Source organism: Hippocampus comes, unplaced genomic scaffold, assembly GCF_001891065.2.
Source record: "Hippocampus comes isolate QL1 unplaced genomic scaffold, H_comes_QL1_v1.1 scaffold227, whole genome shotgun sequence".
NCBI lineage: Eukaryota > Metazoa > Chordata > Actinopteri > Syngnathiformes > Syngnathidae > Hippocampus > Hippocampus comes.
The window spans coordinates 386,320-413,939 of NW_017805630.1; the positions used below are offsets into that span (position 1 = coordinate 386,320).

Consider the following 27,620-nt stretch of genomic DNA (forward strand, 5'->3'; position numbering starts at 1 on the left):
TTGGCCCCGTTGACCGGACTGCTTGACGTCTACTGAATTTAAAAATGAATTGTCGTTCTAAGACGACGAAGTGTCAGGCTGCACTGTTTGAAATGTTGAACATTTAATTCCGTGATTTTTTCGCTTGTCACGAGTAGTACCAGTACCAGAATACTACAGTGGGAAATTGGAAGAAAATGTGGACCTTAGCCTTGTTTGAACAATAAACTTTGATCAATATTATAGCACATATCATATCTGCTCAACAAAATGTACATGATGGCCACAAAGTGGGGTTATTGGTCACGATTGATGAGCACATTGTGTCTTCAGAGCTGTGCGTGAAAATGGTGCTACAGCTTCCCGTGCAAGTGCGCTAAAAAGAGCCACTTAGAGGATTTCCATGTGGATCAGTGTCCCAACACGTGCACACACATTGCTGAGAGTTCAGCGGGGAAACGCACAAAAGCTGCCTACGAAACGCACGCCATCAGGCCGACTGGTTTAGAAACTATGTGATGAGGCCACCCGGTGAGGACCGGAGAGGAAGACGGCTAACTAAAGTTAGCTCCTTAACGTGACTTAGCTTGCACTGACACACCACGCGACATCGTACACGTGCTGACTGACAAGTGCATGACGTAGCAAAGCGCAGCTTACAGGCACGGGTGCTAACAAGTCATTTTAGAATACAGTACAATCCCGTATCTTTGCTGTTAGCCAAGCAAAGTTTTTTTTTGTTTTTTGGTTGGGGGGGGTAACGGAGTTTGGGTGGAAAATGCTTTTTGGCAGTGTAGCCCCATTTACAAAGGTATTTGCCTCTATTTTTCAAGCATTTGCTAAATTATCTGTTTAGATTTTTCGCATTGTTCACAGAAAGACCCGCTATTTCTTCCTAATCCTCAAACATACTTTTTTATTTGCCTTAAATTCGAAGTGGGAGTTCCGAAACTGAATTCGTCAAGATAGGAAAAAGATCCGCAGCCTTCATCTTTTGTACAAGCCATCCTAATTTAATGTCCACTCATCCATGTTCACCAATAGATAATCGATGGCTAGCTTCAGCATCAACAACAAACTGCTACCTTTTTCGGCAAATAACAGATTTAAAAATAAAAAATAAAACATTCTGCAACCAGACGTCGCAAGTCGAAAATACACCTTTTTCGGCAAATAACCGAACAGATTTAAAAAAAATAATAATGAAACATTCTGCAACCAGACGTCGCAAGTCGAAAATAAAATTGTCAATAGAGCATTTCCATACATTTTAATACAGAAAGATGATTTCAAGGTTGGTGTTTTGAGTTCAGAGCGGAGTCACAGAACAAAGTAAGTTTTTATCTCAAGGCATCACTGTATTCACATTTAATCAGCAAATAGTGCTCAATAGTTGCCAGAACATGACACCGGGCAGATAAGTATACCCCCCCCCATACACACACACACACACACACACACGCGCGCACGGCTCGACCAAGGTTAGAAGAACGCACAATGGCAGCCTTGAGTGTGCGCTCTGCACTCCATCAAGAAGCCACGGTCAATGGCAACAGACGTGAGCCGCCCGTGTCGTGTGACATTTGTTCCTTTTTGTTTCCCCCGTTTCGACGAAGTTGCAGTCGTCGACTGAAAAAAGCAGCAGAGCTGAATGTGAACGAGGAAAAACAGATTCAACACAAAACATTCACGGGGAGCCTTGCTAGCACTTACAAACTGCGAAAACGGGTCACTCTTTTCATGTCGAACAACACCGTAATAAATACAGGTGTGCGCAGTTTACGAGGAAACCATTTTTTTGCCAAAATTAAATAAACAACCGCTCATGTTCTTTTTATGAGCAACTACTGCCACCAACCGTATAATATTTTTGTGTTAGCATTAAGCTAGCAGGGGGAAATCATGCAGCAGGCAACATGGTTTGGTTGTTGAAATCAACAACTTGTAAATCTGTTTTATGGTCCAGCTTTGTGTTCCAATGTTGTCCAGGGTTCAGCAAGTCAAGAGAGCCAGGAAAGACTTTTCCAACAAGAGGGAGATGACACACTGCGAGATCCGGTGGGGCACTTCCCCTCCCAGTCACCCTAATGCAGAATTCCCGCTACCAGTGTTACAAACTGATACGATTTGGTTCAAGAATACAACTCGGGTCAGTTAACCCGGATCTGGCTGATGTTCCCACGGCAAGCGGGAAGGCAAAAAAAAAGTGTCCGCTACATCAATAGCGTGACATTGTTAGCAGTGCAACGCACGGCGCTGTCCTGTGCCATTCATTCCTGCTGTTGCCACGAGGTAACCATTCTGAATAACAAGTCAGCAGACTCATTGTGGTCAACCGACTGCACCGTTTCTAGCGCCGCTTTCCAGTGTCGTACCACTGCGTATGGTACGCCGCAATATTCCGTGCGAACCTCATTGCTTTCCAAGGGGAAACTATCGGCCCATATTGTAGCTATTTCTCGGTGTCTGACTCCTTGCTGACTTTTGGGGTTGCAGAAAGAAAGGGTGGCTCAAAGCGGAGGAAAGAGAGATGCGTTTAGAAGGCTCGTACTCCAGCATCCTCTCCAGAAGGTCAAAAAACTGATGGTGTTCCCTGCCCTGTGACAGCAGGTATTTCTATGGGGGAGGAGGGATCAAGTTAAGGTTTTAAACTCTTGACTTGGTGTTGAAAAGATGGATGGCAAGTTTACCTGCAAAGGCTTGCACTTGGCTTTGACATAGCGTCCAGACTTGGAGCACTCGTTCCAGTTCAGGCGGCCACAGTGGAAATAGCTCTGCTTCCTGGATAGAATAATTTTTGTTGAATGGGGGGGTGTCCGAGGTGGCCCGGTGGTCCAGTGGTTAGCGCGAATGCAGAGGTACCGGGTTCAATTCCAGCTCCGGCCTCCCTGTGTGGAGTTTACGTGTTCTCCCGTAGCCTGGGTGGGTTTTCTCCGGGTACTCCGGTTTCCTCCCACATTCCAAAAACATGCATGGCAAGCTGATTGAACACTCTAAATTGTTCCTAGGTGTGAGTGTGAGCTTGGATGGTTGCTCGTCTCTGTGTGCCCCGTGATTGGCTGGCAGCCAGTCCAGGGTGTCCCCCGCCTACTGCCCCAAGACAGCTGGGATAGGCTCCAACACCCCGCCCCGACCCTTGTGAGGATAAAGTGCATCGGAGAATTGGATGGATGGTGTCCGATGTTTCCTACTCAACTGAAGGCATTTGTTTGCTCAAGGCACAAAGCGACTAATTTAAGAAGCATTCCAACGAAGGCCACTATTTTGACCCTGTAGCGCTTGTTACCTGCTCCTTCGAACCATTCTCTGAGGAATCGGCCCATGGATGTGTTCCATCATAGCAAGATGCTCCTTATTGTCGTGAGTCTGTCGAAGCAGATGTCACATCAAATTCATCTGCTCTCGATTTGCAGTGGTGCAAAGCCACAGGTTAAAGACCTGGTACAGAGTGAATCCTTCGTAGTACTCAAACAGGATGCAGCCTATACTCCACACATCGCAAGGGTGACTCCAACCCAACTCTGCAACGGACCGAGGACACAAGTCAGATCACGGTGGCCAACCGCCAGATATAACGCGCGCCTTACCCAGTATGACCTCAGGGGCTCGGTAGTGGCGTGTGGAGATGACGGTTGAGTGGTGTTCAAGGTCAAATGTGGCACTCCCAAAATCCACCACGCGCACCGTGGTGTCATTGACGCGCTTCTCATTGCACTTCTGCAAAAAGAACAGACGCAGCAAGTAGAACCGGTCCAGACATTAGAAATGTGTGATTGTAGTTCCTCGCGCACTATAAAACCAGTCCACCCTTTGGGAGTTCAACAGCCTCAGTGTCATGCTCCTTGTCTCAAGTTTAAACGTTCATACCATTTAGTGATCAAGGTTTCACAGTCAAAAGCGTTCCTAGAAATCCTGGCGGTCAGTACATAGAAGCGGAATTCAAATTCCTGACGTTCCAGTTGTCAGGTCACCACCCAAGGTCCTCGCAAGTCACAATTCCTGCTTCCAAGTGTGTCAGTTGCTCGAGTATTTCAAGAGTTACCTTTGTCACATTCCTGTTTCTTCTGGATTTCAGTCGGCCCCGTGGTCCAGTTTTGTCCCAAAGTTAAAAAAACTCTTGCGACCTTCCACGTATTTGGTACACAAAGGTCACCTTAGGACGTGTTCCTAACGTCCAAGCGTTCCATTGCCAAGTATTCCACCTCGTGTTCAATGGGTGTCGTATTTATGATATTACTGGATTCCAATAGACCAAGTCTGACCAGTTTTTGTGAGCGTTAAAAAAGTTTGCGGTAGCCCCAATGGCATTTGTGGGCCTTACATTCTTGATATTCCACCACTGACGCTCGTTTCGTGTCCCAAGTGTTCCTCAAGTTCTGAATGTTCAACATCACTCGTCTTCCTCGTTCCAGTCTTTCGCGGGTTCGTTCAACCTAAATGTTTCTGGTCTCCCAGAATTCCATGGGCTCGTGTGCTTCAAGCGATCCAGCGTTCCTGCCATCGCAGTGCATGTAAATGTTTTTCCAGGTCCAATGGCCAAGGCATTCAAGTGTATCTTGAGTTTCCATTTCCAAGAGCTTCAGTGCCACAAGTATTCCCAGTCCCAGTGTTTCCGGTATGCCAACAGTCGAATTTAATTACCTAAGTGTCAGCTGATCCACGATTGCATTTGTCAAACGCACAAATTTGACACTCAGCTCATTTTGGATGTTCTTGGAGGAGTCACATTAGCTTTGCCTGCTAGCTGAATTCTCATGGTATTTTTTGAGTTCACAAAACCCACTGCGTGAATCCATCTGGTCCCGAGCCTTCTGATTTGGATTGAGCCCAAACCCAAAGCAACAATGTGTTTGAGGGTAGCCTGTGATAATTTTTTTTTTTTTTTCGGTTGACAATCGGCTAGATTGAAAAATGGCCGTCGTGCTATTTAATATGAATATTTTTCTCGGCAAAATGCCACAACAAGGTCAACACAACCGACAGCATACATGAATTGACATATTTCTATAAATACATTTTAAGTGGGTGATGCTGAGCCTTTTGAGAGTCGCATTCACCAGTGCAACAATCAAGAAAATGCTCTCTCTGTCTTTCTCTCTTTTTTTTTCTCTTCTAACCTTCAGTTTTCTATCCCGGCCTGCGTGTCTGCTTTTGCTTTCTAACCTTGTCAGCGTTGTATATGACAGAGTAGTCAGAGTTGACAAAAAGGATGTTCTCTGGCTTCAGGTCGGTGTGAGTCAGCCTGTTGTCATGGAGAACTGCAGTGGAAAGAGAAGGAAGGCAAGGTGGGGGGTGTTAGGTGGCGATTTATAGAGCGGAAGCCAACAACGCCCTCTTCTGGTTGACAAGGGTTGGTGTCAATGTTAGAAAATGTGATGACATCACAAACCCTCGTATTTTTTTGATCGTTTAGGAACTGTTCATCTCAATTTTACTTACATGAAGCGCAATCATGATATGTTTAGCCATATTACTCATTACTGTAGCCCTAATGAACTTGAGTTCAACTCAGACACACTTAGAATCTCATCTCATCCTTAGAGTTGCTCCCCCCCCCCCACATCACAGCCCGTGTCTTCCCAACTTCATAATCCTCTTACTGACATCAGACACATTTATCCACAAGCAAGTCAGGAATAAAAATAAAGTGGCTACGCCACTTGCAACGCTTCAACTTGGGACTCACAGCTGCCGGCGCGGCAGATCTGCTGGGCCATGTGTCGGATGTGGTGGATGGGGTAAGGCAGGAAGTTGTTGCCTTTCTGGAAGTCGAAGGTGCTGACGGACAAAAGCTCGAAGGAGATGCAGATGTGGCCGTAGTAGGTGAACCAGTCCAGCATCTGCACACAGTGGCTGGATTTGAGGAGAAAAGGATGGACAGTTGCATTACCCTGACACCCATTGACTGGTACATTGGTGAAACAAGAGTCATGTGACACAATTCTTTTTGACAGAGCAAACTGATTGAGGTCGACGCGCTAACCACTGGCCCACTGGGCCGCCCACTAACAAGTCAATTTTGTAAAAAAAAAAAAAAAAAAAAAAAAGCTTCAGTAAACGTAACAGAGTAAATGTCACATGTTCCCAATCCTGAGGGTATTTTTTTTTCAGAACCCACGATTTGGGGTTAATATTTCTTAAAGTGACATTGCAACCACCAGCACTGCAGGTGGTAAGTTTTGCTACCATGTCCGAGTAAAAGTAATAATTTGAGGCATCTATTTGTGTTGCGTGGGTTTTCTAGGGGAGAACATACGTAGTTGGCTAATAATCGGGGCGTGACGTGTCTGAAGAAATGTGCGATGAAAGAGAAACCTCTCACTATAGTTTGTGTTGGTCTTTGTGGCTAATTTTCTCCAGCACGTTGATCTCCAGTTTGGCCGCTTCTCTGTACTTCTCGATGTTCTTAATGATCTTCAGAGCAATTTGACGTCCGCTCCTGCGCGTTCAAGAAAAAGGAGTTAACCTCCCACTTGCCGAATTGTAGCTCATCTTTCATGAGCGCACGATTTTGATGAGGAGATGGGACCTTTTTTACCTCTTGTGGTCCAAACATTGCACCACCTTCCCAAAGGTCCCTTCGCCCAGCGTGTCCAGGATCTCATCTGCGAGACCAACATGACTGCGTGTTAACATCATGGAGGAAACGCTGAACTGTTACCTACATCGGTCCTCGAGGACGTCCCCCTTTTTGTAGGCCAGGTGGCCGTTCTCGGTGTCTCGGTCGGCGTCGGCTGCTGCTGCTTCACGACTTCCTCGCTGGGAAAAGTCAAGAGTTTGGTGTACACAAGTGGGATATTGATAACCAAATAGGCATGTGGATGAGACTAATAACAGAGGATACAACGTTCAAAGCATGACTCCAGCTTGTTTACACAAAAGGTTAATAAGATGTGACATCTGACGCTCTTTGGAGACATCAGGGCTCTATTTCCATCCACATTCGGCAACTGTTATTAATATCGGAAGCCTCAGCGTGCGCGCGGGAGCATGTCATACTACGACCACTCCGTAGGTGCGTACTCGCAACGAACTAATGCATGGACGGTTTTAGGTCAAGGCCACAATGGACGCACAAAGAGATACTCACTGACAAGCAGAGGCAGAGACAATCCAGGAAGCTTTTGTACACAGAGTGAAGCGCCGTCTTGCCCATTGTGTGCAGGAGAGGATGGAGGAAGAAAAATCGGCCCGCCGCCACTTGAGGGAAAAATGAGGCTAGAGATTGTCAGATCACATCAAAAGCGGAGGGAGAAAAGTACGCAGGAACAAGAGGAACGGTAACGCCGCGCATGAAGCAAAGGCGGCAACTCCAAGGGCAAAAAGTGAGAGAAGGCAACAGGACGGAGCGGAAACTAATAATAAACCTCAGTGGCGCTGACAAGCCCTCTTGGAGTGGAGGAAGAATCAAGATGTGGCCGGAGGGGGGCAAAGTGGGGTGTGCCGCCGTCCTCGCACCTCCTTAACCTCGCCTGTGTTTTGGCACACCTGTCCTGATGGACATCGCTCACATAGCTGACAATACACAGCGCACGCTCGCATGACATTGGATTGAACTTTATTGGGGGGGAATGTCAAGTCAACAGTGAATTTCTTACACTTTTTTTAAAAAAAAGTGGGCAAACTGTGTGGCATGTAAAAACACCTGTCAAGATTGTTACAATCAGCCTGCTGCGACTATCGTAAAAACAACAGCAGTTCCTTTTTTTTTTTAACTCATTGCCGTTTACAACAATTAACAAACATCAGGTCGCTTTCAAGATGTAAAAACTTACAACAATTACATTTGATACAATGTAGAAAAATGTTTTGCCTTGAAACAAGCATGAATAAAATCTGAAGACGTAAAAATGTCGAACAAACTACATGGTGTTACAATTTCGAAATTTCTTTTGGGACTTTTAAACTAGTATTTCCGAAAGTCAGAATGTGTAAAAATGTACAACGGATACGATGAACAATGAACAGATTGAAGAAAGGGGTCGGGGGGTGCTTCACTAAGGCAGAAGCTCCTTGTCGTACTTGGGACCAGGTAGGATCACGATGTCCCCGTACGGTTCGACCTGCTCTGCACGCAACTTACCAGTCGCCAAAATATCTACAACACAACAACAGCACAAGCATCGCATTGAATTGAAAAATCTCCAAATAGGTCAAAATCACACATTGTGGATGTTCTCGCAATTTATGTTTTCTCTCTGATATGTTTGTCTACTGTTACGTCGTCGGGGTCAAAGCCAAAACTTTCAAATCCAAATTTGGTCAATCTCCTTTCACCAATCTATGTCGCCAACGTTCGGGACGAGAAGCCGCTACTTTTCCCCTCCGCTTTGAACTCCGTGGCTTTAAACGCGAGGTCGATTATTTTGGAATTTCCACTGACAATCGTCAACAAAATAAAACCAAAACAAATCCTTTCTGGAACAAGCTACACAACACAACAAAAGTGGAGCAGGAAAAGGTCCGACTGCTCACGCACATTTCCACCAAGCTCGAACTACGAGCATATTTGCCCACAGCTGAACCTCGTGAGCGAGCGGTAATTTATCGCAATCACTAATCACGATCAAATACTCTGCCAGCCCTTTGTCAATTTGTGTCACTTGAGATTGTCATTATTTCAGCCATTTTGTTTTGACGGCGTGGTGGGATTTTTCTCATGTAAAATGGCTCGGCTCAATTAAAGGTTGGGAAACATCGCATTTGTAATCACAGTCAATCATTTTGAACTTGGCTAATGGTTGAAAACAGTCATCTTACCAAGGAGCTTCTGGAAAACGTTGCCGACAGTCTTGCGGTCGGGCTCTGGCGGAAGGAGAGAATGGAAAAGCAGAGCTTTATCTTCCAGCTCGCTCGACAACGGCCTGGAGAGACACACACACACGCGCGCACATAAGTGCACACGATCACACGCGCACTCCCGTCGCTACTCATCTGACAGGAGTGCGGCTCAGAAGCAGGTGATGATGATTACGTAACAGACTCCTCTGATTTTGCCGACCTGTCTTCTGGTAATTCGGGGATCCCCTGCAGTGCGGCGCCATCTTGGGACACGCTGACGGATGGAAACGGGTCATGCAAAGCATACCTTAGCTAGCTCGTCATATTCACAAACAAGTGGTACCTTGCGGTATAACTTTCTTTAGTTCTGTGACCAAATTTGTCTCGCAAAATTATTCAAATCATCTTTCCCCATTGGAATGAATGGAAATGCAGTTAATCCGTTCCAGCCCCTAAGGTTACTCATTTGCGGTTCATATAACCTGAAAAATGTGATCAGAAAAACAGTTTAGCATAGTTTGGGATTGCAGCAATATCTGTTCTTTGTTTTGACTTTTTTTAAATTCACCTCGAGTTTTGCAACTAGGGGTTCAGTGTCTTGCTCAAGAACACTTCGACATGGTCACAATAGCCAGGGATTGAACCCCCAACCTCGGGGTTGTGAGATAACCACTCTACAATTGATCCACGGTGTCCGTTGCTTTTTCGTTTCTTTTTGAAAAAGCATTTTTTTTTTGTTTAGTTGAAGGACTAATATTGATTGAATATTTGAGCGCAAGATAAAATAAGTCACTAAGGGGTAGTCTAACGGGGGGCACGGTGGTCAATTCGTGAGCATGTCCGCCTCAGTTCAGGGTGCACTTCGCTGACTGTCCGAAGACTGCTGGGATAAGCTCCGCCCTCGTGAGGATAAGAGGTTCAGACTGATCGTGTCCTTCCACCCCAAAAGTAAAACCGATGTGAATTGCAGCTTGCCAGATCTCGTGAAGTGTGCTGGCACCATCTAGCCGTGGTGATCGAAAGCACGCAAGTATTTGGAATTCTGCCCATAGCTCGAGACATCCATCAGGTGGCATTTCGTACCGCAAGGCACCACTGCGCATATTTCGATGAAAATCACCTTTCTTGCTCGAGTGGGTAGATTGGGGAGATGTGTTTGGGGGTTTCCTGCCGGTCGGACCCCTCCAGTGGAAGTGAACTAACACCTGACACACACACACACACACACACAGACACACGCATGTAATACAGGGAGAAAAATAGCCCTATTTTTCACAGAGGAGTCAAATCCAGGTTAAAAAATTGACAGACCCTGCATAGTTTGGCTTTCGCCACAGGTGCTTCGACTCAAACCGGTGCGAAAACAAGATCACAGTGTCAAAGCACACGTGGCTAAAGCTAAACTGTGTCAGGCTATTGTCGTCTCGGGACAAGAGTTGCATATTCCGCGCATGTACCTGACATCACGGGCGCTTCGGGTTCTGTTCCATCTCTCGGCACCTGCCGCCGCGCACATGACACAAGAGTCAACTCATCATCATATTTGCTGTCCTCCAAATAAGAAGTGCGCCTCCCCTTCTTCCCCTTGCTAACCTCGGCGCCGCTGCCGTCGGGCCCGATCGCACGCCCTTCCTCAGAACTACTGGTGGCCGCGCCTTCGCCGGCGGGCCACAGCTCGGTGCTGGCGAGAGGCGTGATGGTGGCGGCCTGTGTCCATAGCAACTGTAACTCTTCAGGTAAAACTGTAGGAAGGAGAGGAATGGGAGGGAGAAATAGCTGGGTGTTATATTTTTGGAAAGGTTATCGAGGTGAGCTTTCAAAGAGCAGCAGGTGTTATTGGCAGAGGAGAAGCGTGAGGACAGAGATGAATGTGAACCAAGGTGAAAGCTGGCATGGACAGGGAGGAATGCATTTATTTCATCGTTTTTAAGAAAACGGGGATCTTAGAACTCAAACACTTGGCGGAGAGAGAACAATTTAGATCCGTTTTGGATTTGCAACCCCAAAAATCAGTTCAAAACAGTTATCGGAGCGAACTCCACAGAAACTGCGTTCCCCAGTGTGACCACTTGCCAAAAGATTTGTGACACTTCAAAAGACGGCGCATGAAAGTGCGACGCGACTTGCGATACTGACAGCCACAGGGCTGGCTGAGCAGCTCCTGAGCAGTTTTCAGCCTGTGCGACTCTGGCGGGAGGAGCGGCTGCGCCCTGGTTCCAATCAAGTCGTCCTTGATCTGCTGCTCCAGCTCCTCACGGGGAATCTGCGTCTGCGGGTCCAAGAAGATCAGTTGCCTCCCCCTCTTCCTCTTCTTCTTCGGCTGTGTCTCCTCTGGGTGGGGCGCACCCTGCGATGCAAGAACAGTCGCCGTCATTTGTCAGCCAAGAAAAGAACATTCCGGTTGCCAGAACGGGACATCGGGAATCACATTTGTCACTCAAAATGACTTCTGAAAGGAATCGGGAGATCGCTCAAAGCGACACCGCGACATCTTTCTTCACTGTTCGAATCATTCCGAAGCTGTGAGACCCTCACCTGTGTCCAACGAGACGCACATTTTGCACTTTGATTTTGTTGCGTGACCTTGGCGCTAAGTGCCATAAAACTAAGGGCTGCAAACAAAGAGAGGTAGTCGCTCTTGGCTTCGAGATGTGTTGCCACCGAGCTGAAATCCTTCCGCAAAAATAAAGCGATGACAAATGCTGTCACAGAGTAATGCCTCAACTTCCCACAAAGGGCGGCAAAGACATGAAAGCGATGGATTCGGATGCTTCCCAGGTGCTTTGAGCGATGTCATGAGATCAGCGCTTTCTCTCTATGATCTCACCTCAGATCTTTTTGTACGATGATGCAATATGATTGTGCAAAAGTTCAACCGCGGAGGTCCACTTGGCTGCGTATGATAGTGATCGACATTTTGATAGTCGGAAGTCAGACTGGGTAAAAAATACGGTGCAGGGGGGCTACCTCTGGCACGCCCATAGTCTCTGACCTGCCCTCACACCGACCATGAAGAAAAACGTAAAACAGGCGCAGCTTTCGTTTCGAAAGTTGTGCTTTTTACGTGCACACGAGCGGACGTCGCGCGCAAGAGCTAGCATTTCTGTTCCAAGTGTCGCAGTGTGACTGACGTTTTCGCTTTTTTGGCGACGTCTCTGGACCCTCCGGCAATTTTTTTTTTTTTTTAAAAGAGACGAGCAAATGACATGGGTGGTCCGAATGCTAGCACCGGTCTAATTTTCTGCACGGTGGAGGGAAGAGGGCCAAGAAGGTTTGGCCTGACAAAACTGAATGCAAACCTACAATTTCATATATTGTACATATTGGCTGTAATATAAGTTATCACTGTATCATCATACATCATGACCGTCAATAAGATTCTCTTTCCCACTTGTCTCAATATTAGACAGTCGTGACTAGGAACGTCCCCTACGAGTTGGCGGTTAGTGCACAAAATAAATATGATCATCATCGCCTTTTTTATTCGGACCAGCGAGCCTCCTCAGGTTTGTACCTTCATGTCTGGACCCAGCACCGCAGCCATCGGAGATGACGAGGATGGCGGGGGGGGAGCAACGGGGGTCATTTGATCAGCGAGGTGTTGAGGCATCCCCGGGGATCCATCCCGGGTAGGCAAGATGAGGTCCTGGCCGGATGCCGTCATGGGATCCACTCTAAACAATGACGGTCACAGTGATGGATAGTTTCGCAACATGCGTAAATCCAACCAGAGAGCGTTGCGGACAGATAGGACGTTTATTATTATGTTTAGAAAATACCACAGTTTTCATGCAGGTCATATCATATTATTTTGTTGTACTTATCCGGCTTTAAAGGCCCGTCCCTGAAAATATTGTCTGACATTAAACCGCTTCATAGGGCAAAAAAGGTTGAGGGGTTAGTCCCAATGTTGATAATTTCGCGGACAAGCTCAGGACGGTGGATCTTTGAGAAGGAGGGCTGCGCACCTGTGGGAGTGGTCACAGCTAACTTCACTCATGGCGAATCAAAGTGTACCTTTCATTGCATGCTGGAATCTCCACATGGCAGAGGCACATCGGCTTGCGTTTGTCGCCGCTGATGTGAAAATTATGAAAACTAGCAGCGATCGGGTCGAGTCAAGTCGTGACCTTTCAGCTGACTTCAGACTCGTCTGCTAGCATCCATATGTGTTGCTTCCACAGTGACGCTTACATCATCGGAGCCACTAGCGGAAGTGGCGTGTTCTCAAACATATAGATCGCAATTATCTACCGAATATTTTTGTTCGTTTTTAACCTTTTTGGACTCTGTGAACCGTGATTTTTATTTTTTTTAAATACCCGATTCACCTCATTCTCCAGCTGTAATGAGATCTCGTTCAGACATTTGCATAACACATTACGAGCAATCCGGATCAATTGGCAGCTCTGTATTTTTGAAGGAAATAAATCTGATCTCCACCACACACGTGTGCAGAGCTCAGAATGCATCTGGCCTGTTCCCTGATCAAATTCGTCAAAATCGCCTTTGACCAACAGTGCCAGTATTTGGATGACGTCTGAGCAGGCATCGTTTTATCTGAGTGTTCATCTATGTGCGTAGATGTGTAAAATGTGTGTCGTCTTTCAGATTTGGCTTTACGTGAGGGCGGTCCCTGTGGCCTCACTCCCAAGCGTCGGCTCCCTCGCTCGCTCCACTTCTGCCGCATCTTCTGTCGCTGAATAGGGACGCATAGACGAGAAGTTGACGGTTGCCGTGCCTTCCGGCGTCATGGGAAACGGTAGCTCACCGGTCAGGAAGTCGCCAGGCTGGGCCTGCAGAGCTTCAATTATAAGGTCAACGTTGTCGTCCAGCTCTTGGCCAAAAAACTGCCGATAGACACCAAATCAAATCAAACGTAAGCCTGAAGGTTTTCCCACTCCTGTCCACTCTAGTGAGTGTGTGTGTGTGTGTGTGTGTGGTACCTCGGGGAAAACTATGACAGCGGGTTCTTGGATGGTGATGCTTTGTGGAGACACGGTGTGTCCTGGGAGAGGGTCAAAACCAAGAGTCACATATCACGTGGGAAGCATTTGATCAGCATGACATTTGCAGTGTCAATGTGACATCAGGATCCCCTGCGCAACTTAGCAACATGGAGCTGAAGCATCGAACAGAAAAGATTCTCTTTGTTTGCAAACGGACACGTATTTTTTTTCTGTGTTATGCTCGTAACATGTTCAACTTTTTCAAGCAGCCTATCATGGAAAGCTTTCATCAAAAGAGTGCAGCTCCATTTTGATGCTAATGAGGACAAGCAACGCCGAAAATGGAATGATGGTAAGTTGCTATTACTGCTCATCGGTGAAGGCGAACGGGCCGGGGAGGGTTCAAGCTCTGTAGAAGAGGCTCGTCGCTCGGGGGTTTCCTCCATCTGAGACACAAACACAACGTGAATGGAACAATTAGACATCGAAGCGGCACGACAAGCTTCCTGTTCTTGTATAACCTCCTCCAAGCACAAAACATCAATAAACATATGTCTCGTAATTTCCGGACTATAGAGCGCACTTGATTAGAAGTCCACTAAATTTTGAAAGGAAAAAATAAAAATTGTACACACATAAGCCGCACTTGTCTATAAGCCGCAGGTGCCCACATTGCAACCTGAGATATTTACAAAGAAAGACGGTACACAGTAAGCGTTTTCAAAGTTTTAATAACATACCTTAACTTTTCTTTCCAAATAGTGCCTGTAACACGGCAGCACCACGGCAGTAAAATAGCATCAACAGGTCTGGTTAAAAAAAACGTAAAAGGCACTGTTTGTTGTCGACTAATGCTTTTTTTTCCATGAAAAAAAAATCCTCACTTGCCGTAACACTCAGTCAACCATTCCTTCATTCGGTTTTCTACCATCTACGCTTTTGTGTCGACTTTCACGACAATGTCTTTTGGAAGGGTTTTTTTTGCCATCGTAATCCTTGGTGGATGCAAAACACAGGTCAAATGCGCCCTCTCATGGCCGGTTGTTTTCGGTGTGACGGATGATAGCGTCTTCTTCGACACTTATATATCAACTTGTCTCATTCTTAACTTTTATCCTTGAGCGCTCCCTGACAGCCATTAGAAAAATCGGTATATAGGCCCCTTCATTATATAAGCCGCAGAGTTGAAAGCGTGTGACAAAAGCCGCGGCTTATAGTCCGGAAATTAGGGTATGTTTTTTCAGCACCTGCATCAAAGTGCTGGGACTTGGCATTAACTTTCCCATCTCTCCAAATAGTGGGTCCAGCGGCCCATCGATCTCATCCAGGAGAGACAGAGGGTCCGTGCAAAGCATCATTTTTCTAGAATGAAACAGAAATAGACGCCGTCTTATTCACTGCCGGCAAATGCGCCAGATGTGCAACGTTAGGCCTTACCTGCCCGAGTCCTCCATGTCCAACTTCTTGGGTCTGCTATACTTCAACAGCTTGCCAATAAGGGACTGGAGCTCCTCTGAAGGGGGACAGTATGTAAAACCACTTTTTGCCACTTAGTTCCTTACTGCTTCATATGTTTCTCTTCACAAAACGCACAATTACTCCAGTTTCTGGGAGAAACATTTGACTGGTGTTTTTTTCTTTTCTTTTTTTTCTCAGAATGGCTGCAGGTGGAAGAGTTAAGAGTGGTGGAGTGCGTGTGTGTGACGTGAGCGCTTACTCACTCAGAAACATGGCACACTGGCGATGGTAGACCACCACCACGCCGTACTGCAGCTGGGAGGACAAGTAGAGGGAGAAGCGAGGCCGCGGCATGTCGGGCTGAGGAGGCTGGACCTGCTCCAGGATGTAACTCATGATGTCGTCACTGGGAAGTTATCAAGTGCATATTTGGGGGCATGAGCAACTCATTTTTTTATTTCTTATATGTCTAAGCCAAACAGACCAGAAACACCCCAGTAAGAACAGCAACAAAAATAGTTTTACTGTGCTGTGCACAGTTTTTTTTGTGCCTCGGGTTCCACCCCTGGCCCCCCAAAAATGCAAAAAAAGTCAAAGTAATAACACAATAGTAATATTTTCTCACAGGTTTGCATAATACAGGAAAGACACTAAATATGAAACAGGCATTGTAACTTATATCGTGACTAATATTCAGGGCCACGACAACATAACTCAAAGGGTTTAATTGAAGACCGTGTTCGTTTATTTTTCAACTTTAAAACGTGTTAACGGGGTCTTAATATGACAGTGAGGCAGGTTCAAGTGAGATGATGAGAACGAAGAGAAGAAAAATGATCTTACCAGGTGCGCGGAACATTGACTTGTAGCAATTCGCGACGAGTAACGGTGACGCCACGAGTCGCCACCAGCCTACATACAGCAAAGAAGAAGAAAAAAAAAAATTTCACCAACACATTAACGGGACACTACATTAGGTATACCGAGATGATCTGAATCCAATACAAGTGCAGCGGCCGTCCAGAGACAATCCATTTTCTAAATGTCATTAGAGAGCAAAATGAGCTGGAGCCGAAGGCAGCGGCTGTAAACCGACTTTGCTGGGGGACGCCGCTGGGCAACACCCGGGACTGGTCGCCGGGCAAAAACAGACAAGCATTGCCAGTCACGAACGTCTCAATGTGTGCGTAGTTGTGCTACTTGAACAAAGGAGACGCGTGGGCGGCATAAACAGATTATTTCATTTTCTAATTACACGTATATACCCGTATTTCGTCACTGCTTTCAGACACGCTCAATGAAATCGATTGTACGCCCCCCACCCCTCAAAAAAAATTGATCAAGTGGCATTTTCAAACTAATTTCCATCCAAAATGATGGCGTCTTAGATCATTCGAACATCATCGCTTCTTGAAAAAAAAGTGGACTCGTGCGCTGCCTATGCAGATCATTTTTATTTTCTAATTACACGTAAATAACGGTACTTAAATCTTTTGTAAGGTGAAATACATTGTCTGAAAACTAATTATGTTTACTAATATAGGTTTCATCATAGCACCTTCGCCAGAGCAATTATCGTGGTTTATCGTTGGCTAGCTAGTCGATCACATTTATATTCAATTAACAAATTATATACATTTTACTCACCAAATCGTCGAAAAACATCCAGTGCCTCGCTTTAAAACAACTGGGTAGTAAAACATGTTGGATAAGTGAGTTAAATTTGTTAAAAGGTTTTCTCACGAACTTGATCGTAGGTATTTTTGAAAAGTTTTATGAGTAGGGGTGGGGGGGGGGGGGATTGTCGAATGTTTCTGCATTGGACGCTGTGATTGGTCCATCCGACTTGGTTGTCAGGGAAGGGAAGACTTTCTTTTCGAGGGGGAAAGGGTTGATGGAGATTACATCGCACATTACGCAGAAGATTCGAGATTCAAAATAGATACCGGTGGCCTCTCCAGACACGGCAGGGTGATATGGTCTTAAAATAAAATCTCAATTTTTTTTTTCCCCCCACTGAAAAAAAATCGCTTCCATTGACAGCAAACAAGCTTTCAAAGTTGTTGTTTTTTCCTCCGAGTATTAACATTGCACCATCCGTCACAAAATTATGATCAATCATTGTTTTTAAAAAGCCAACACATTCCTCCGTTGAAAAATGTCCAGGCACGTTAATAAATCTGTTTTAACATATTTAGTAAGGGCTAAATGAGCAAATGGCAATGTTGAGCACGACTGATGCTTTCTATGGAATTCCATTGTCATCTGGAAAGCAACGTGAAAATGATCCCGCTTCTGTAGCGCAAGAACGTTCAGGCTAGCTGGAATTAAAGTCAGTCCCCACAATCCTTCCGTCATTATTCAAATGCAGCAGAAGAATGAAACTCTTGAGATCTTATGACAGGTGGCCAAACAATTGCACATCGACCAGTACAAGTCACTTCTAGTGCTACCTTCATTTGATTACATGTATGATTTTGGCATGTCCCATACACAGCTCTGCAGTGTTTATGACCCAAGTCAGCAAAAATCATCTTGAGTAATAAATTATTGAACCGTGCAGTCCTACTTCCCTCTTGTAGTGGAAAAAAAGGAATAAATAGGCACCGTGGAGCAGCGCTTTCTGAAAGAAAAGGACATTTTATTCCACTGTAACCCAACCTTCTTTAATGAATGCATATTAAAAAAAAATAGCTGTCATGAAACTCTAACTCAAAAGACAACAAACACATCCTAGCTTTTTGTTTTGTTTTAAAGAAGCGGTGCGGTCACAGGAGTCTACCGCGACACTCGGTGGAGCCGCAGCAGCAAAGCAGCACTTTGCCCTCCACGCTGCCCACTTCGTAGTTGTAGTCCCACGTCAGCTCCGTGCCCGCCCGGATACGCCTGCACGAGGACATGAGGACGTGATTGAAAAAAACAAAAAAAACACAAAACCCCCCCCCTGAAAACCAACACCACTTCCAAACAAATGCAGGACTTATCACATATCATTTACAACACTTGAGCGGCAAACTTTTGCTCGGCCTTGTCAGCATGTAAACTGAGCGACAAACTCACTTGCTAGCAAAAAAAGCCACCCAGGGGAACCTCAAGTCGTGCGTGTCCACAAAGACGTTCTGGACAAACAGGTTGGGACTGCAGCTATGCTGTAGCGCCAAAAAGAGAGGACAGAGAAGTGATGGCGATCACCTTCGGTCAAAAGACTTTGTCGAGCTCACTCACGTTGAGGTAGCGGCCGAGGTTTCCCTCCAGCTTGGCGTCGATGATGTAACATGACTCTTCGCCGTCGAAGAATTGCCGCGTGTTTTTGTGGCCGCTCTCGCCGCCGCCGCCGGTTGTGCCCTGCTGGCCCGACTTCCCGCCGGGCCCGCCCTGAGACGCTCCGCCTCCAGGTGCGCCCGTCTTCACCATCATGCCGTGGCCGGTCTTGAGCGCGATGCCGCGAGTGGATTTCACGGCCACTTGCTTCTTGACCACGCCTGAACAAAGCGGGAGACTCAAATTAGGAGCGCATCAGCAGGGATGCGGCTTGTTTGTCCCTCTTCTCACCCGGGGCGACTTTGTCTTTCTCCTTATTGTCGTCTGATCCGGAGCTGATGGTCTGGACGTCGTCGCTGTCCGAGAGAGTGGTAATGTCTTGCTTTTTGGGCGTATCAGGCTTCACTTGGCTGCGAGTCAAGACGAGCACATGAGGATTGGATCATTGCTGTTTGATCGTTACGTTTGATTCCAGGTGGTGAGCGGTGACGCACCTCTTCAGGTCTCCAGAGTCCTGTGAAGGAAACGGAAAAGGATCAGGATTCAAATGACATAACATGCCACATTGGAAAAAAAAATAGTTTGTTCGATGTTTGTAGAAGAGTGTGTTTTTGAACAATATGCGCATGCTTTTGTTTTTTTAATCAAGATGTTGCTTTAATAAAAGTGCTAAAACTATCGCAACCGCTGTGCTCAATAGACAAATGAACGCCATCTTGGTGAATCACGTGATGGTGACACGGATCTCGGCGTGTCGCGCGGCTGAGCAGATTAACATCGCGCAGCATGTAAATGGCAGATTGGAATAGATCACGTCACGTTAAAAAAAGCTGCCCGCAGATCTTCATTCAGAATGATTTCAACTGTAATGACAAAATGCATTTTCATCATCGCCGTGATTTTCTTGGTGTTGGCTCACCTTCTTCATTCCCTGGCTGGTGAGCCAGGAAGCCACTTTGCTTTTTCCCGTCTCCTCGGTCACGGGCAGCGACTTGTCGTCACCTTTGGCCGCAGCGGGATTCCCATCTTTGTCGTCTTGACTCCCTGAGGTAGGAGGGGGAGCGTTCACGAGACAAATGTTGCTCTCAGCGTGAATTCAATCAGACTGAAGTGCGATAGGCAGGAGTGGAGACGGGAAAAAAAAACCCTACTGTCTTTGTTATTAATATGTTTTATTATTGTATGAATAATGATATTATATACTCCATGCACAGCACTTTGTATACAGCTCCGGTTGTTTTAAAGTGCTCCATAAATACAGTTGACTTGAGTTTATGTGACATGGGCCGATGATCGTGTACGTGCTTGCTTATACTTTATGATCCTCTCAGTTTTATGTGCATTTAAAGGCATTTTGGAGGGGGAATCAATTATTTGTGTGTAGGCTGAGTCTCTGTCCCATTACCCCGTTTTGGCAGCACCAGAGTGTCGTCAAGCTACGCAGATACCATGTAGTGGAATAAGGCTTTTAAAGAAGCCTCTCAAAGCAAACGACGGGGCATAACATTGCAAGTTTGGAGCACGTGACTCATTTCAGACTCAGAAAGCTCACCTTCCTTGTGGCCTTTGGCTTGTCCACGCGTGGTGTAACTCCTCCACACAGAACTGCTGCTGTAGTAGGTGTCTTTGACAAACGTGTCATCCGAACTGTCGCTTTCGTCACTCTTGGAATCCTTATCTTCTTCCTCGTTGCTTTCCTCGGACGACCTCGAGCTGTCAGCTGTGGGAGTGAAGAAGAACCACCAGGCAGTCAAGCGAAACGATGAACTGCTACCGTAACAGGCCCCGACCGTGAGGGGGGTGGGGGGGACTCACCCTTTTTGCCCTGCCGTCCAAAGGAGTTTGCTGCCACTAAGGCAGACGGCTGGATTTTTAACCTGGACATGTCCACACCGCTGCCCTCGCTGTCGGAGCAGTGGGCCTCACTCTCGTAGCCCTCCTTGAAGTTCTCCACACTCTCAATGTGGTCCAGGTTCGCAAAATACTCGTCACCCATCTCCAAGCCTTCTTTGTCGGCAAAGTCATCCGTCAGGATTTTACCTGAAGGAGTCAAGCAGCGACTTTGAAATAAACAGTAGCCTTGTGTATGTTTTTTTTTCTCCACTTGAGGTGTGAACGCAAGATGTGACGTACCGGCGTAGATGCAGACGAAGGAGCCCTTGGCCACGTCATCCAAGCAGCGGATGCCCCAGCCTTTGTTTTGGGTCTTGAAGAGCTGAAGGCGCACCTGCAGGCCGTGCTGCACCAGCCGGTTGGTGCACATTTGAGAGCAGCACTTGCAGCGCTTATTACACTCGTAGATGCTGAGCAGATGCGGGACACGAAAGCCAGTGAGTCAATGCGTGATGAGGAGCCTCTCTTTCCGGTCACGCGAAAAAATTCTGACCCTGTGGGTAGGCACTCCTCGAGGCGCTTGTTCAGAAAGCCAGCGTTTGGGTTGATCTGTCCACCAGGAGTACAACCGGTAGCCTGTAGTGTCAGCTGGTGGCAAGAACATTTGGACCTGGAACCAAAGGCAGAGATGAGTATCAGATGCCCGAGCCACCTCATCTGTCTCTTCTTGAAGTGGAGAAGCGGCTCGACTCTGAGCCTCTCCCGGATGAGCTTCGCACTCGTTTTGTTTTTATTCTACGGCCAATTCCTGGTTGCTTACTCAAGTTGCTTGTCGATTGGCGATCAAGATTCACTGCGTCAAAAGTCACGAGTAGTTGGCTTTCCCGATTTTATCTTTAGCTTGACCCGATCATTGGTACAAACTCACTCTCTAAGCACACCTCGGACCAAAGGATAATCTTACAGGACAAACTTTATAAAACATCAATCTCGGATGGAGTGCAACTTGACTCACTTGTCCTGACAGCCATCGGTGCAATCGCACCCAACCAGGAAGTCTGGACTTGTGTTGATGAACACCCCGTCCTCCGGAATGCGCTCTTTGCCTTGAAAAGCGGGAGAACAACTTTCATCCATCACTCGGTTCTAAATTACAGTTGTCAACCTAAAGGCAGAATCAATACGTCCTTAACTGCATCCATTGCGCGCTTACTGTAGGCAACTTTAGGGGGCGGCGTGGAATCAATCTCGTTGACGCAGGAGAGCGGGATGTCCTCGTTCCCTCCGGTGATGTCTGCGATGTAATAGAAGGGCCTGAGCGGCTGGAAGTTGCGGTCCACCAGCACGTAGGGGTCCAGACAGAACATCTCCAAGAAGATGAAGTCACAGGTGGTCTGGAAGAGGTAGCGCTGGATCTCGGTCATGTTACGTAGGCAGAGGCCGCACGGGGCCTTGTAGATCACGTGGAAGGTCATCTACAGTGGGGGAGAATTTGCACACGTTCAGCACCAATTGGCAGCGCGGCATCGCTCGCCATGTCCCGGTCCCGCGTTCCTTCGGGCTCACCTTGCGGTTGACTTTGCGCCGGCCCGTCATGCGTCGGAAGTCGTACAGCAGCGGTATGAGGAGAGGGTTCTTCCCTCGGTGCATGTCGCGCTTGGCCGGCCGTACGCGGTTCAAACAGGCCGGCTGGCAGAGGTGCTCCATGTAGAAGATGCGGTCGGTCGGGGCTCGGTACGACGGCTGGTGCGGGATGGTGACCGCCGGGTGGGCCGTCGCGGGCGGGGCGGCGGGGGCCACCGTCGCTTTGGGATACAACTGAACCGGCATGGAAGTCTCTGCGGGACTGATGATTCAGGAAAGAGAATCAGATCAGCTCAACGCTTCGATGCTACTTCTTGTGATTATTGTGCAGCGGACATTTCACCTTGGCACGTTGCTGGGGTTGGTGGCGAGCGACTGCATGACTTTAGAGGCGTGGGTGCCGCCTACGCCAGGAACAAACGGAGACGTGCTCTTCTTGGCCATCTGATGTTTGGTTCTTCGTTGGGAGCACAGGCAGAAAAACGAAGTGAGCCAGTGGGACGATTATCGCTTATCATTGATAAATCTACATGGGCGAAAACAGACGTTTTATCGAGTTTTGTCCAACCACCGTGTGCACGACTTCACCAAACGGGCAGGCACACGCCCATGTGCAGTGAACATTTCGGGGACAATGAGCGATTTACAGTTTGGAATAGGACACGTGCCACATGGGCGACATTAAAAACAAACGCTGTGCCGAGTATTTTTAACGAGCGAGAAGTACGAGATGAGCTAAACTGCCTGTGGTAGGCGCCGCTTCAATGCGAGTGGATACATTCCCTTTAGTGAGGTTGTGTGTGTGTGTGTGTACATCTTTATGCATACAGCGCTCGGCTGTAATTCTCAATAGACATCAACGTACTCGGAACGTGGCAACTGAGTGAGGTTACTGCTTGTTGGGGTGGTTGGCGGCTGTTGGATTTGAGGTGTCAGAAGGCCCTGAGGGGGTGCCGGCTTGATCGGAGAAACTCCAATGGGAGAAGCTCCAACATGGCCGTCGCTAGTGTACTGGACTACGGGGCCTTTACTTCTCAGTGCACCTGGAGAGCAACACAAGAAGCAAAGCAGTACAATGGAAATGCAATTCCAACTTCCCAAAAACAAGTGTAATGTGTTTTTAATAAGAAATGCAGCACCCTGTGTACTGTTACACTGAATAAGAACAGTCAAAACAATTAATTCAAATGGAAAAAAGTTGGCCACTTGGGGGCAGTGCTACATCCATATGGATTACATGTGTCCAACTCAAGGCCCGGGGGCCAGATCTGGCCCGCTAGGTCAATTTATGTGGCCCGCGAAAGCAAATCACGTGCGTCAACTAGCTAAGATCTGTACCAAAATGTCAAATTGTCATGTGTAATAAATAGCGTTTAGATTTTGCAATAATTTCGTTACCTTGTTTACCATCACTTGAACAGTAATTGAACCAACTATTTTAAATGACTGATTTCAAAACTAGTAACCTATTGATTTGTTGTGCACAGGTAATAATTCTGTGGTTTCCCTGTCACAACGGCCCTCCATGGAAGACGTAACTCCAAATTGGCCCGCAACTAAAATGAGTTTGACACCCGTGAGATGGATGTACTGAGCCAGTGCCAAACTCCCCCAGTAGGCCGAGGTAATATTAATCACTCGAGGTATGAATCACTCTCGGCAGGCAAGAATTTGTCGACACGTTGCTCCACCGTTTGTGTTCAAATATCCCGCTGCTGTATGCTTTACAACAACACAATGGCACCGATGCTACACTTTAGCATCTCTAGTGCTATGCATTGTTAGCAGTAAGCTGTTTATACGCCTCCATCAATACGCCTCTATCAATACCTCTTTTATCGTGTCAATCAATACTGAGGATTACAATTTTAGTCAAGGCATAATTTCTAAAGCGTGCAGGTGTGTGTAACAAAGGCGCTGATGAGCATTTTCGAGTGGGTGTTACCCATATTGGGTCGCGTCCTCAGCTGGCCGGCCAGCTTCTTCTCCTGCGTGTTGGCGGTGGTCATCTTCAAGTTGAACATCGGCTCCAACCTGGTGGAGCCGCGGTAGATCCACTCACTCCTCTTATCATCCTGATGCACAGCAAATGAGGCTGAGCGACTGTTTGTCCAAATCAATGAACAATAGAGAGTCGATATAAAAAGTCTACACATCCGTGTTCACACAGCCAAATTTTCAAGACGTCAAAAAATGAGATAGAGATATGTCATTTTGAAACTTTCCACCTTTAACGTGGCCTACATAACCTTTACAAGTACAATGAAAGACAAACTGAAACCTTTCAAGGATAAAATGGGGGGAAAAAAACCCACAAACCACAACAAAAAGTTGGTTACTTAAATATGCACAACCTCAAACTGATCATTTTGTGATAGCACTCAAGACTTTTTGGGTAGGAGTCCATCAGTAGCAATGTGACAAGATTTCCCAAAAATGACAGCCTGTCAAAAAGTCTGGTTGGAATGTCCACTTCAACCTGAGCACATGCATCGAGAATTTGAAAAATTAGCTGCTGTGATCCTGAAAATTTGCGTTTTGGTGCTGGGAAAAAAATAAGAATAATTTTTTGACATCGCGACAACCTGCCAATTGGACAGTCGCGTGCAGACTTTTGCTCTTCAATGCTGTTTCACTAGCACAGGTTCATTTGATTTAAGTGTGGTTTCTTTGTACCAGAAAAAGGATCTTGACCAAGCTGCCGTCCACTTCCTCGACTTTACTTTTCCACCAGGTTCCCTCCCACTCTGTTTTGATGATCTGGCCAACTTTAAGAAGCACCATGGGCCTGCTGGGATACGCCGTGATGTACTCCTCTATGAAGTCTCGGCACGATGCGTCCTCAATGTCCTCCCACGTACGCTTCACTGTCAATTAAACAATGATATCATTGTTTAATTGACAGTTAATTGACAATTAAAAAAAAAACACACTTAGCAACAGTAACGATGGTTAAAAAAATAAGAGCTACATGAATGTACAAGTTTATACAAAAGTCTCATTTCTATGAGTTTATTTGTTTATTTTTTTAATTAATAGGCTTTCATTATTTTCAATATTATTGATGTACATGATTTGTTGAGGGTGGAAGAATGCCACTAGTAACCAAACCAGTAACTGGATCATCATTAATTTACGTTTGCACATTTTTTGCGCTGTCGATTTGAAAAAGTGTCAAGTCTTTGAATAAAGGGATGGAAATTTAAAAAATATTGTATTAATAGCATCATTTATGGTTGAATAAAGGAGTGATTATCGACAAACTTGATCCGTGATCAAAATGAATGTTAGTCGCAGAGCCAATTCGAGAAGCAAGGAGCCTTACGTGGTCTGCAGACAGGGAAGAGGTCCGGCAGGTTGACGTAGGAAGCGTAGCCGTCGTCGAAGAAGATCAAGAACCTGCCAGACAAAGGGGGAAGTCAAGCGGCGGCTCTCCTTCAACTTCCGTTTGACCTCATCTGGCATCGCACCTCATCTGATTCTTGGTGGTGGGCATCTCCGCCACAATGCCGGCATACAGCCACATTTGGTGGCTGTCCTTGTACTTGGCCACCACGCGGGCCCCCACAAACAGACTCTCCAAGGTGGGGTTGTAGTCGAAGGCCACATGGTTCCCCGAGAGCAGACTCTTGCCTTTGTCAAACTTCACTTTGTACTTATAGGAATTGGTGCCTGAACGTGCGCACAACAACACAGTCGGTCAAGTTGCACCACTTTGAATGTTGTCAGTGAAAAAGGTCGCGCACCAATGGCGTTGATGGCGACCAGGGTGCCCTTGTGCCAGGTCTTCATGCGTTTCTTGCCCAGAATGTTCATGCCCACTTGCAGCTCATCTTCTCTCTTCTTGGGGCTGAGGTGGCTCACGGGCTGAGCGCTGATCTGAGACACGATCACGGCTGGCGGCGTGGGGTGAGTACCTGCGGGACGGGGGGGGACTGCGTTTAGCGCTGGAAAGTTTGCTAAATGGAAATATGAGAACGCAAGAGAGGAGCAAAAACATATAGAGATTTTTATAATAGCAGTAGAGTTTGGAGTCACTTTTGATGTATGCACAATAACCATTCTCAAAATGACATTATAAGGCAAGTAGCTCTTATCCGTTTTTAAAAAAAAATCTATTTAGCTTTGCTTCTAGGCATAAAAATACAGTTTGCTGGTATACACAAGGTGTATTTAAGAACTGCCAATTTTACAAAAAAAAAAAAAAAAGAAAGCCAATTGTTTTTGTTTTTTTGTTCAATAAAACCTTGCTTCAGGTCCTGGGATTAACCTGCAAAAATGGTTGGATGGAAGGATGGAATGATGGATGGATGGATGGTTGGATAGATAAATAGTTTTACAAAATTTGAAAGTTGCTCCTCAAATGAAGTCATTGATTCACAAAACTGCTCCGCAGAGAAAATAAATTGTCTAGGGGGGAAGCACGCACCTGACTGTGCTGGCGATCTGGTTAAGGTGGTCCCAGGCGAAGGTCTGGTGACGATTTGGACCAATTTGTTGACCTGCTCAGCCGTTTTCCTTATCGCACTGGCGGTATCCTGAATCCAACAGCAACAGCGTAATGCCACAGTGAGGCCGTATCCATGTATGCACGTCAATCTCCTTCCATTATTGTCACAGGTCAGCTTTTGCCTATCGTAGCTGACTTTGGGCACACCCCGGTGGGGGCACAGGCTGGACAGGTCAGCGGCCCGGCCAAGGGCAACTAATTATCCCACTCACGGCTTAGTACCAAACGGTCCGAAGTCCTCCTGGTGCTTACCATTGGTTCTTGAATGGTGATGACAGATTTCTGTGGCGGGACCACTGACATGCGGAGAGAAGTGAAACAAGGTATGAATTGCTCATTTGAATTACAAGAAACTGGTCCCACATGAAAGCTGATTTGGGACAAACTTTCAAGTTAAGTCTTTGAAGAGATTTCCTGATCTGTCCCACCGTTGCCAATTTATATAATAGGGACAAAACATTTTTTGGATACAATGGTGTCTTGAGGTACCAGTTGAAATTCTTAATCAGATACCTAATTTAAAACACTCGCATCTCAAATTTTCCGTCACCAATGAAATTAATTGGGTTAGAACAACGTTGCATTGATGCTAATAGTTAGCCAGTCCCGATGGCATTTCCCATTAGGCTAGCACTAGCATTAGGCTAGTATTAGCTTTCAACTAGCAGACTAAAGGTAAAACTATGTGGTTGCTTTAAATACATGTCACTCCATGTTTTATGTTTAGTTTGACGCTAAACTTCAAATGTGAGAGGCAATAAACAGCTTGAAGTCTCTTTTGGGAAGAATCGTTCACTGGTTGCTAAACGGCTTCTTGTTGTGAAGTGAGTTGAGTTGACAAGAAGCAGCAGTTTGGTAACCAATGAACAATTCTTCACAAAAGAGGCTTCGAGCTGTTGAATACCACTCCCGCTTGAAGTTTATACAACGCTTCTTTACATCGCACTTTAAGAACAGATGGGCTTCACATAGCTTTTAACACAAAATAAAAATAATACAACAGAACACATAAAAAAATAAAACATCTGAAGAAGAAGCAGTGCTATCCTTCTTCGTTTGTGTCCATGTGACTGTCGTGTTACACTGTCTCTTGGTGACCAAGACGGGCACACCAGAAGGAGCAGTACAGTCAATTGGGTTGGAGCATTAAATCATATTCCACAAACTGTTTCATTCTTTACATTCCATTTAATTATGTTTTTTAATTCTATTTTTACAGAGAGCTGTTATTTTCATGTATTTAAAAATTATATATATATATATAT

At 46.2% G+C, this 27,620-nt stretch overlaps 3 protein-coding genes across 4 annotated transcripts in view; all 3 read right to left on the bottom strand.

Annotated features, from left to right (window-relative positions):
- Positions 1-1,419: 1,419 nt before the first annotated feature.
- Positions 1,420-7,395, bottom strand: clk2b (CDC-like kinase 2b). Its single transcript, XM_019881564.1, has 11 exons — positions 7,070-7,395; positions 6,645-6,738; positions 6,518-6,584; positions 6,302-6,418; positions 5,666-5,832; positions 5,143-5,237; positions 3,567-3,696; positions 3,418-3,500; positions 3,266-3,345; positions 2,670-2,760; positions 1,420-2,595 (listed from the first exon to the last, which is right to left on the bottom strand). The coding sequence occupies exons 1-11, from the start codon at positions 7,133-7,135 to the stop codon at positions 2,413-2,415; spliced, it is 1,173 nt and encodes a 390-aa protein (XP_019737123.1). The 5' UTR covers positions 7,136-7,395; the 3' UTR covers positions 1,420-2,412.
- A 127-nt stretch (positions 7,396-7,522) lies between these two features.
- Positions 7,523-16,938, bottom strand: LOC109522780 (meiotic recombination protein REC8 homolog). Of its 2 annotated transcripts, none has more exons than XM_019881568.1 (17): positions 16,815-16,934; positions 16,011-16,079; positions 15,431-15,573; positions 15,147-15,222; positions 14,957-15,071; positions 14,077-14,155; positions 13,707-13,768; positions 13,532-13,610; positions 13,384-13,459; positions 12,275-12,434; positions 10,897-11,107; positions 10,354-10,502; positions 10,218-10,260; positions 9,881-9,965; positions 8,981-9,034; positions 8,740-8,843; positions 7,523-8,077 (listed from the first exon to the last, which is right to left on the bottom strand). In XM_019881568.1, the coding sequence occupies exons 1-17, from the start codon at positions 16,868-16,870 to the stop codon at positions 7,977-7,979; spliced, it is 1,662 nt and encodes a 553-aa protein (XP_019737127.1). In that variant the 5' UTR covers positions 16,871-16,934; the 3' UTR covers positions 7,523-7,976. The 2 variants fall into 2 exon arrangements, with proteins under 2 accessions (XP_019737127.1, XP_019737128.1); XM_019881569.1 differs by having other exon boundaries at positions 7,965-8,077; positions 8,740-8,784; positions 16,815-16,938.
- A 956-nt stretch (positions 16,939-17,894) lies between these two features.
- setdb1b (SET domain bifurcated histone lysine methyltransferase 1b) overlaps positions 17,895-27,620 on the bottom strand; it is an 11,437-nt gene continuing 1,711 nt past the window's right edge. The window contains exons 4-25 of the mRNA XM_019881567.1: positions 26,608-26,651; positions 26,275-26,383; positions 25,592-25,762; positions 25,316-25,517; positions 25,171-25,244; positions 24,522-24,712; positions 23,791-23,920; positions 22,711-22,888; positions 22,189-22,302; positions 21,828-22,107; positions 21,475-21,736; positions 21,277-21,367; positions 20,815-20,931; positions 20,562-20,731; positions 20,244-20,468; positions 19,981-20,148; positions 19,348-19,472; positions 18,923-18,942; positions 18,720-18,838; positions 18,393-18,649; positions 18,228-18,316; positions 17,895-18,053 (exon numbers count right to left, since the gene is read on the bottom strand). Of these exons, the coding sequence (XP_019737126.1) occupies positions 17,936-18,053; positions 18,228-18,316; positions 18,393-18,649; positions 18,720-18,838; positions 18,923-18,942; positions 19,348-19,472; positions 19,981-20,148; positions 20,244-20,468; positions 20,562-20,731; positions 20,815-20,931; positions 21,277-21,367; positions 21,475-21,736; positions 21,828-22,107; positions 22,189-22,302; positions 22,711-22,888; positions 23,791-23,920; positions 24,522-24,712; positions 25,171-25,244; positions 25,316-25,517; positions 25,592-25,762; positions 26,275-26,383; positions 26,608-26,651 (3,254 nt within the window). The 3' untranslated portion in view covers positions 17,895-17,935. The remainder of the gene's footprint in view (positions 18,054-18,227; positions 18,317-18,392; positions 18,650-18,719; positions 18,839-18,922; positions 18,943-19,347; positions 19,473-19,980; positions 20,149-20,243; positions 20,469-20,561; positions 20,732-20,814; positions 20,932-21,276; positions 21,368-21,474; positions 21,737-21,827; positions 22,108-22,188; positions 22,303-22,710; positions 22,889-23,790; positions 23,921-24,521; positions 24,713-25,170; positions 25,245-25,315; positions 25,518-25,591; positions 25,763-26,274; positions 26,384-26,607; positions 26,652-27,620) is intronic.